General features: G+C 52.6%; 1 protein-coding gene across 1 annotated transcript; it reads right to left on the bottom strand.

The window, feature by feature from the left end:
- Nucleotides 1–297: 297 nt before the first annotated feature.
- On the bottom strand, nt 298–1,413 carry POU3F1 (POU class 3 homeobox 1). The gene has a single exon (XM_075173824.1). The coding sequence runs from the start codon at nt 1,411–1,413 to the stop codon at nt 298–300; it is 1,116 nt and encodes a 371-aa protein (XP_075029925.1).
- Nucleotides 1,414–10,471: the final 9,058 nt, after the last annotated feature.

Below are 10,471 nucleotides of genomic sequence, written 5' to 3'. Positions count from 1 at the left end.
CGGGCCGGGAAGCGATACCGAGGCGTCCTCCGAGCGAGCCCGGGCCGGGCGGAGCGGGGCCGGGGCGCGGCGGGGCCACGCGAGGAAGGGAATAAATTAGAGATCGCAAACCTTTGGCTACTGCTGCTGCGGCCGCGGGCGGCTCCGGCGCGCAGGGCGCCCGTGGCGGGCGAATAAATACAGCGCGGGGCGCGGAGCGGGCGCGGCCGGGCCAGTCTGAGGAATAAATTAAAGCGCGTCTCCCGCCGCCCGCGCCCGCTCCGCCGCCGTCGGGGCCGCGGCGGCGGGGCCGGGCAGTCACTGCACGGCGCCGGGCAGCGCGTGGTGCAGCGGCGACGTGTCCGCCTGTGCGTAAACGTCCTCCATGGGCGGGTGCGGGACTCCGGCCGGCGTCATGCGCTTCTCCTTCTGCCGCCGGTTGCAGAACCAGACCCGCACCACCTCCTTCTCCAGCTGCAGGGAGTCCGCCAGGGAGGTGATCTCGTGCGCCGAGGGCTTGGGGCACTTGAGGAAGTGGTTCTCCAGGGCGCCCTTGACGCCCACCTCGATGGAGGTGCGCTTCTTGCGCTTCCGGCCCTGCGCCGCGATCTTGTCCAGGTTGGTGGGGCTGCCCGTGCTGGAGTCCGTCTCCTCCAGCCACTTGTTGAGCAGCGGCTTCAGCTTGCACATGTTCTTGAAGCTCAGCTGCAGCGCCTCGAACCGGCAGATGGTCGTCTGCGAGAAGACGTTCCCGTAGAGGGTGCCCAGTGCCAGCCCCACGTCGGCCTGCGTGAAGCCCAGCTTGATCCGCCGCTGCTTGAACTGCTTGGCGAACTGCTCCAGGTCGTCGGAGCTGGGCGCGTCCTCGTCCGACGGCTCGGGCGGCCCCAGCGGCGGCGGCGAGGCCGCCAGCTCGTGGGCGCCCGCCTCCTCGGCGCCCAGTGGGTCGCGCAGCCCGTGGTGCAGCGCGGGCGCCGGCGGGCCCAGCATCCCGTTGAGGCCCGCGTAGGGCTGCGCGTAGAGCAGCGGCTGCCCCGACGGCGGCGACATGGGCGGCAGGTGGTGCGCGCCGCCCTGCGCCCAGCCGCCCGCCGCGCCGCCCGCCGCCGGCTGGTGCACCAGGTGCGGGCGGTGGTGGAAGGCGGCGGCGGACAGCTCCTCGCGGGGCCCCGGCGGGCCGCCCTTGGCGTGCTCGGCGGGCGGGAGGTGCGCGCCCCCACCGCCCCCGCCGCTGCCCCAGTCCGTGCCGGCGCTGGGCAGCCACTGGTGGTGCGCCAGCCCGACGGCGTGCCCGGCGGCGGGGGCCAGCCCCTGCAGGTACTCGTGGTGCATCATCTTCTGCACCTCGCGGTACGTGGTGCCCTGGTGCAGCCGGTCCCCGTCGGGGTGCATCAGCGCAGCGCTGCGCGGCAGGTACTGCGCCGTGGCGGCCATGGCCGTCTGCGCCGCGCCGCCCCGCGCCGCGCTTTAGAGCCGCGCGCCGGGGCGCCGGGGCGCCGCGCGCCGGCCCCGCCCCCGCGCCCCATTGGCCCGTCCGCCGCCGCCGCCGGCCCGCGCCGCTCCGCCATAGGGCGCCGCCGGCGCGGGGCGCCGCCCCGCGCTCCCCGTCGCCATTGGCCGGCGGCGGGCGGCCGCTGCCGCGGGATTGGCCGGCGGAGGCGCTCGGCGGGGGAGCCCGCGTGCGCCCGCCGGCGGGGCGGCCGCCGATTGGAGGAGGGCGGTTCATTCATGCCGAGCTGCGATCGGCCACGTGGGCCGGCCGCGAGCGCGGAGGCGCGGGGCCGGGGCGCCGGCGGGCTCGGGGGCACGTGCCTCGGCGCGGCGGGCGGCCCCGACGGCCCGGCCCGGCCCGGCCCGGCCCGGCTCGCTGCCCCGTAGCGCCGACGGCACAGCGCCAGCGGCACCGCGCTGCGCCCGCGGCACGGCACGGCGTGGCCCAGCGCGGCCGGGTACGGCAGCCGTGGAACCGTTGGCACGGCACCGGGCCGCCCAGCGCCAGTGGCACGGCACGGCACGGCCTGGCGTGGCACCACCCGGCGCTGACGGCCCGGCACGATCCAGACCGGCAGGCTGCAGAGGCTGCCCGACGGTGCAGGGCTCTGCCCCACGGCCTCTGTGCCTCACAGATCTGCGAGTCACCGGGCAGGTCTCTGGGGGCGTCCCTGTCCCCTCTGCCCTGTGGGTCTGGGCTGCTGCAAAGCAGGTGGAGAACGCGGCCTCCTGCGCCTGCGGTGCAGGGGTAGCCACTGGACCTTAGCCAGTGAACCCTGTAGTAATCAAGAGCTTCTCGGACATTAAAAGCTCTGATGTACCTTTTTGGTAAAACTCAGCCCCTGGACCCTGGGAAGGTGGGAGCTCCTTCCTAAACACCCCGTAGGATAAAGCACCGATGGCCAAGAAACAAGGATCTGAGGTCGTTTGGGCGTCACGGGAAATGTGGGTCTTGAAAGCAGCCTCAGAGGCAAGTCTCTGAGCCGGTTTGAGGGTTGGCACAGGATAAAGGGTGGAGGAGTTTGTGGGAAAAGACAACGACAACAAGCAACGGACGTGTCTGGCAATGCTGGGAGAGGGGCAAGGGACACCTTAATTAACCCAGCTCCAGACTTCATTTGGGGCTTGAGGCCCAAAGTGAATCAGAATGGGCACCAGGAACATTAATCACTTCTGAAAATTAATCTTCGCCTCTGTGCTCCCATTTGTAAAATGTGAGCAGAGACAGCGACCTTTGCCAAGGGCTTGGGTGAACAATGAACCATCGGATCAATATGTGTACGAGTGTAACATGTCAATGGCTGCACACAGATGCCCTACTCTCTTCCAGTAGAGAGGAGACGCCTGGGCAGGGTGGCTCTCTGCTGTTAGGGACATTAACTGCTGCCTTCTGAAAGGCTTTTCCTGAGAAGGTGTGCTACATCCCTTCCCTCTGTGTTGAAGGCACTTCGCCATTCCGGTGCACCAAAGCCCTGATTTGGACTCAAGCGACTCCAGCCCTATGTGCTGGGACTATGGAGCTAGCAAACAGAAGAGCCACTGTTGGCTTCTGGGCTTGGGGGGACCGAGCAGGGCTGCTGCAACACCCCATGCCAGCAAGTTTGCAGCATAATGCGCTGCCCAGTGCAAACCTCTACTTGCATTGCCCACCTCGTGTCAGCGTGATGACAGCCCTGCAGGCTGTGGTGAATCAAGCCCCCTGGTGCTGCGGGGTGGCAGGGCGAAGGTACTGCCCACACCCACTGAGGTGCCTGCCCTGTGATCACTCCAATTTGGCACACATCGGACCCCTCTCCTGGTTCACCCAGCCCCTGGAGCTGCTGTTTGGGTGGGATCATGCCAGGCTGGAAAGATCTGCCTCCTCGTCCAGGTTTGCAGCAAACTGGGTGACAACACCCAACCCAGCAGGAACTGCTCCTGCCCCTTAGTAGCCAAGGGCCAAACTGTCAGCAGCAGGATCAGTGCCTGCCCATTGCAAGGGCTCAGGCATCACGTCAAGGGACTGGGGAGCTGCTGGCCCTTGTTTCGCTGAATCACGGAACGAACAGCTGCAAGAGTGACATACCTTGCTGCTGGCAGGCTCAGATTTGCACTGTCCTTGCCAAAACTGACAAGTTTGGGATTGAACGTGTGCATTTTTGGCTGTGGAATGATGTGTAATTGGTTCCTTTCACTGAACCCAGTATCTCTTTTCAGGTATACAGCCCTAGAAAGAGGCTGGACTTCGCAGGAGAGATGGGTTTCATAGATCACGGAGCGTATTTCATTAGGAGAATAATGGTCTCCTTTTTTTTCCTGAGGAATCCTTTGCAAACACTGCATACGTTTGCAGGGACATTGTAATGAATATAAGCCTTTCAGATGATTCAGTGACATGCTGTAAAATATCATACTTGGTTAAGCATTTTCTGTATATTTTTTTCTGACCTAGACTCATATTCATGTCAACTCTCCATGATGCAGTGCCATAATATTCAAATTTTTGGTAGCCAATTGCTTTTGATATTTATATCCATTTTTAAGGGAATCACAATGAATAAATGTGCCCAGCTCTAACTGTATGCAAAATAAGCTGTGCGTAAATCAGTAAATCATTAATAGATATGAATCATTTCCAAAGGCTGAGGACTGGATCATGTTTCAAACTTTTATCTGTTTATGTATTTCAGAAGTCACCAAAGGAGAAAACACATTGTGTGTGACAACTTAGGTCTCCATCACAGACCGTTTACACATTAGTATTGGTTTATTCTTGATCAAACGATCTTTTCAAATCAAGGCATTGTGCACAGACTGTGCTCCGGGCTTGTTTTGCTTAATAAAAGTTGAATTTAAAGATTGAAACAGCAAAAAACAGAGGAAGATGAGAAATTCCCATTTAACACCTTCCTCAGCAACTCCAACTCCGTAAGTGAGAGCCAGGTGGCAAAGTATCTCTTTTGTAAAACAACGTGAAGGAAAGAAAAGCAAAGGAGAGTGCTGACCCTAAGTGAAGTGGACAGGAAGGGTTAAGATATGTCCATATAAGCACTAACTTCAAGAGTTGGACGTGCATATTTGTGTTCCAGGTGTCCCTGTCTCCACTGAGGTGCGCTACTGAGGAGGGGTGCTGTTTGAAAGACCCTGTGATTATTTCAGTATGTTGAAAGTGTCTTTGCTTTTTTAAAATAATTTTTATTATATGTATTATTCTTTTTACATAGCTTTTCCAGAGCCGTATCATCCAGCAAATCCCTGTAGGAGGGCATCCAGGTTTCATAGCAAAAGCTAGTTCCTTCATTATGCCTTACCAGGAATATTGGCATGCAGTCCATTCCCTCTTCAAGGAATAAACAACCCCATGGGCAATGTTCGATATGATTCATTCTCTGTGTGACTGTGACAGCATCAAAACCTGCCTAATGCAGCTGGATCTGAGGCTGGTGGGAGGACTGAAATAACGAGGCAAGCTCGGCACGTAGGAAAGCGGAGCCTGAACCGCTGTGTGCGGCAAGGGGGGTGCTGGCTATGCAGTGCATGCTGTGCTCCCTGACCGGGTCCAGGTAACAGGGATGCTCAGGCTTGCTGTTGCTTGGGGATGATCTGTGACAAGGGGCTGTGTCACGCCAGGACATCATGACTGGAAGCCTGTCTCAAAGGAGCTGGAGGAATCCTCCCCATCAATTTTCTGCTGAATGTACAGGCATGCTGGTTCCCCCTCCATTCCCCTCCCAGTTTAGGTTCAGCTCCTATGTGTAATGTCAGAAGGATCTGCAATGCTTGACATTACAGTGCCATCAGGTGTAGTAGAAGAATCCATGCACTGGAGCAGGAGGGGCTCGGAGGGGAGGAATCCCTCCAGCCTCCAGTTTTATTAGGGTTGAACAGCACCAGCTTTGTATTCTGCACTGGTACAGACTGGAGGGCTGTTCTGGAGTCACACTGCAGAATGACATACCTATTAACACCCCATGAAGTGAGCATGCAATATCATGTCCTTATTTACTGGACAAATTCTGTCTGACTCAGTGAATTCAAATGTGTTGCAGGGGCTTTAACCTGGCCTGGCGTTAGGGCTGCTTTCTCTTCTAAGGCTGCTTCTACCTCCAGGTCAACAAGACTCCCACACAGAAGACAAAAATCAATTTGAGAAAAGAAGATGAGCTGGATTTTGTGAGCTTTGGGTCCAGAAGATATGGCAAGTACCAAACAACAGAGTTATGGGAGAGGCTCTCACCCTGCAACTGCATGCCCTGGAAGCCACCCATTTGGGAAAACATGGTCATGGTTGCCCCGACAACCTTCAATCAAGGGAGAAAGTCCTTTTCGGTTGCAGTCTCTATTTGAACAGGACTAGGCTCACTTCTTCAGGAGTCACCCAGTTCCAAGCACACTGTGGGTACTCTTGGGAAGGGACGCTGCTATTTCCTCTGCAGCGTTTGCACTGCAAGCTACATTAACACCCGGGGGTCACCGGGGGGAACAGCCATGGCATGCTGGAGCTCCTCTGGTCATGGTGGAACTGTGCCTCGGATCTGGGTCTCCTGCAGCTCGGTACTGAGTGAAGCCAGCTCTTGTTAGTGGCTGGGCCTCATCTCAGACACCAGTTGAAAAATAGATCAGGGGGTTTGCACCATTTCTGCAGCAAGGAAAGATACCAGCATTATCTGTCAGCTGAGAGGAGTCCAAAAGTCAAGTCTTCTCAGAGTAAGCTCTGTCTGTAAGTGTGAAACTCCCCTGAGGAAAGGCAGCATTTCCCAAAATCTTTAGTGTTTCGTCTAAATGTCCTTCATCTAGGACTACAGCACAGATAATAAATTTTTACAACTTTTTGGATGGCTATATCTTATAGCAAAATACTCTTTTTGCTTTGCTCATCTAAACGTGCAGAATTCTTAATTTAGTGAGTGACAGTTAACAAGTTAGTGGCTGGGACAACAGTGATTTTAAGCATAAAACCAGAGAGGAAGAGAAATAGAGAGCGAATCGTGGAGAACAGTTAATACAGATGTGCGAGGTATGCTCATTATGATTAGCTTTAGTCATATACAGTCCTGTAATTATTTGAAAATTGTCCAGAAATATGTTCTCACAGGGCCAAAATGAATGCAAAAAATGCTGTTGTGATCTTTTATTGAATCAATGAAATTTAGATTAGGCAGTCACTAAATTCCTATTTACACAGCAGATCTTAATGGCTCCAAAGGAAGCACTCAAATGTATTCGACAAATAATCCCTATTTATGAAAGCCCCATAACGTGCATTTACATAATCCCCACTTTAAAAAGCTATATCAGCTCTAAAGTTCTTCAGCTCAGAGATATGCCCCAGGGGATTAAAAGTACCAAACAAAACAAAGGGAAGTAAAACGTACACATGCACACATCCACAGACACACACCACAATCTTTAAGATTTACACACACAGAAGGAAGTAGGGATGACATACTAGCTTTCCTCACACCCCCCTCCACCTCCAACAGTATTTGTGCATGTGCACAAACATGAACACGTGCACATGCACAGCTCTACAAGTGGCTCAGCATGATTTTGAGCACGTGCATGATACCACAGTGTCCCGATGCATCAGGTCCCTCTGAGCTTTCCTAGTCTTTTTTCACAAATACAATACTGGTTAATCATGTATGCCCACTACCATAACGAAACAAATACTCTGTACTAATGTTTCAGGACGTATGTAGCAGGTTTAGAAAGCAGCTGACTTGGCACGAAGCCAGTGGGTCACACGTTTTATTCGTACTCAAGACAACTGGACACTTGCTAATATTCCCATGTGATGGATGCGAGGTTTTGCTGTTGGAGGTGCTGTCCTTGAGGTAAGAAGTATGACAGGGTATAGATCTGCACCAAGCATGTTAATGTTGCTGAAGGGTTTGAATTAAAAAAAGCTGTTCTTTACTGTGGAAAACAAGCTGTCCCTGAAAAGCTGATTCTCCAGAAGAAATGCAAATTTTGGATACTGATTTGTTACCACCTTTAATTTTACCCTGTTTAGCAACTGTCCATTGTTTAGGAACAAAATGCTATGACTCTTTTCCAATGAAGAGACCAGTTTCGCAATTCTGATGGCTGGGTAAAGTATATATTGGATTCAGTCAAACTAAGAAAGGGAAAATACTGCAGAATTAATTTCCAGCTTCAGAGAAATGCCTTCACTGCCTGTACGTTCTTAACCATGTGTGTGTCTTTCATTTCAAACTCTTTCATTAGCATTTATAATATAAATGAAAACATGGAAGCACAGAAATGTTGGTATTTACCTTCAATGAATGCCAGCATTCAAGTGATGTGGAGTTTTGTCTGCAAAAAACTCATCCTCTCCCGAAGCTCCCAGGTTGTCAGCCAGCTCCGAAGGTGCTGCAGGCACCAAGTGCCGAGCAACATTGGGAGCAATAGCCAGTGCACAGCCGCACACCCAAGCCATCTTCCCGCCTGGCCCAGACCTTCTGCAGAAGCCAAATGGGATTTTTTTGGTTTGCCAGGGTGGGGCAGGGTCCAGTGTACTCTCAGCTTCTCTTTCAGCAGGGGCTGAGGCAGCCGTCTGCAGTGCTGCCAGCCGTCCCTGCCCGTCTCTCCTGGGAAAGGTCTGCTCTCCTCAGCCCTAGGGAACTCTCTCCTGTGCAACGGCCAGTAAAACCCTTCAGCTTAAAGCCAGACTTGTTCCCTGAGTGAGGTTAGGGGTCACAGAAGGGCTCAGCACCAGACTGCATCAGGTGCCTGAGGCACTAAGTGTTTCTTCCCAAAATAACACAACAGATTGGTAATTTTGCTCTGTGCATTCCGAGCTCTGTTCCACCTTAATAATGAAGCTTTTGAGTTAAGGCTCCCATTTAATGAGGCTCTTTGCAGTTTACATAAAACAACCACATGAATAAATACTCAGTTTAGAAAAGATAAGACCTGGGGATGAGTTTGGCGGGGGTTCAGCAAGAAAGATTATGCATACAGCAGATAAAGGTATCTACGGTTGTGCTGTCGCTTGATCTTGTCAATCTAATATCAACTCGAACATGGAGGAGAAGCAGCCGTTATTTTACTGGAGCGCAGTGAGTAACGGGATCTCAGGAATCACCACACCTGGAGCTGGTCAAACTCTGGAGCTCTCATGTGCTTGTCCCTCAAAAGTCAGCCAGCAGCGACTACAGTCAGCATAGCAACCTGCAAAGTCTGATTGCTGAGAAAGGAGAATTGCACGGAGAATGGTTCATTTTTTCATTTTCCAAACAGATTTGGTGTAGGACATGTGTGTTCCTTTATTCTCCCCACCCCACATTGATTACTCACAGTTCCAGAGCGGGTCTTTCAATATGGATAGGCCACGCCTCGCAGGTTGGCTACCCAAAATGGGATGTTTTGAAAAATGTACAGATGTGGAATAACAGGGAGGCAGAAATTTTCTTTGTGGTAAGGTTGAGGTGCAAGGGTTGGGAGGTGAAGGTATGAATCCCTGTAATTTTGTTGTTACTACAAATTATGCCTTGTTTAAACTCTCCACCTCAAGTTTTGATCTGTTATACTGGTGCTAATCCATATATTTATGCTTTGCTAGTCTGGATCCAAAGTGGTATAATTTAGCTCATCGTCAAGACCGAGAGTCCTCCCTGTCTTCTGCCTGCACTGTCACTCTATCATAATTTTTGCACTTTTTGTGACTCGTCATCGGCCCTGTTGTGATAACTGAGGCAGAGTACAAGAGTTCAGAAAGAAGTAAAACATCCATTTTTAATGAAATTCACTTCTCAGGTAGGTGATCACGTGCTTCTGGAGAACAGCAATCGGGCATCAGCCTTCAGACTACCCATCTCTGCTTCTCCCTACCTGTACGCCGGCACACCAAGCCCCCCGCTTGCTGTGCTCTTCTCACATTGGGACCAGGGACCTGGCAGTACAGGCTGAAATTCAGCAGCAGAGAGAGGTGATGCTGCTGGTGGCTCTTCGCTGGTCTCATTCTCTCCAGAGAGAAGCAAGCGGTGAGCAATTGGGGTAGAGAATCACGCCAGGGAAAACATGTCACTAAGCATGGGCTGTTTTGCAAGGATGTTGCCATCAACAAATTTCATTTCTCCACTCCTTTTTTTGAGCCAAGCTCAATGATGAAAATATCGAACTTGGTCATTAACAAGACTCATCTTTGACCAACTCACCCAGTAACTTCTCCTTGTGTGTTGCTTCCCAGCAGTCTATCTGTTTCCGTCCTCCCTTTGGCCATTTCCTTTCTCATTTAAATTATTCTATTAACTTCTACTTCCTTGAGTCCTGTAGAGAGCCCTTACAAGATTACCGGGGGGGTCTGCACCATAGAAACAACATAATACAGCTAGATGTGTAACGTCTTATCTGGCAGACAATGATTTCTTGTGCAAACAAATAGTATTGAACTGAGTGGGAAAAGCAGGTGCTGTAAGGGACAAACCTTTCCAGCCATGATGCTGGACCAATTTGCACTATTACTGTTGGGACAGGAGGAGCTGAGGATGAGGAGCCTGCTCAGTGCTTTGGCAGGATGTTCAATCTGTGAGTCATAGCTGTACTGGAGCCATACCAGCCCCTTGGCCAGACAAGCTTTGCCTTCATTAACTCTTTCCTGCAGGAGAAGCAGAAGCCAATTAATTACAACCTAGACTTTATTCCATTAAACTCCTCTAAGCTCCAGGGGAAGAGCCTTAAGACTCTACTCTGATCCTGTTGCCACTGACGCCAGTAAAAAGCTCTCCACAGACTTGGATGGGAGGAGGCATTAATTCCACGTCTGCTTTCAGCCTGGAGCATGGCCACACTTAGGAAGCTGTCCCTCTGAACGCAGTCCCTCTTCCCCATCAGCACCTGCCTTTGGGAGATGCATTGTCTGCAGAGAATGATTTCTGCTGGTCCCAGTGACAACGGACCACGTGGCCATCCTCCCAGTGGCCATACATTGTAGTCACCATCAAAACCTTGCTCCTGTATCTTATCTTAAACATTCATTCTGCTGCTCCGTATAAAGAAAAAACATGTGCCTTTC

Source organism: Calonectris borealis, chromosome 25, assembly GCF_964195595.1.
Source record: "Calonectris borealis chromosome 25, bCalBor7.hap1.2, whole genome shotgun sequence".
Classification (NCBI taxonomy): Eukaryota; Metazoa; Chordata; class Aves; order Procellariiformes; family Procellariidae; genus Calonectris; species Calonectris borealis.
The sequence above is the reverse complement of the archived record's forward strand: the minus strand, read 5'-3'. Positions and strand labels throughout refer to the sequence as shown.

What these genes read in the sequence shown, in the direction of transcription:
- POU3F1 (XM_075173824.1), bottom strand. Translation starts at nt 1,413, where the DNA reads ATGGCCGCCACGGCGCAGTACCTGCCGCGCAGCGCTGCGCTGATGCAC.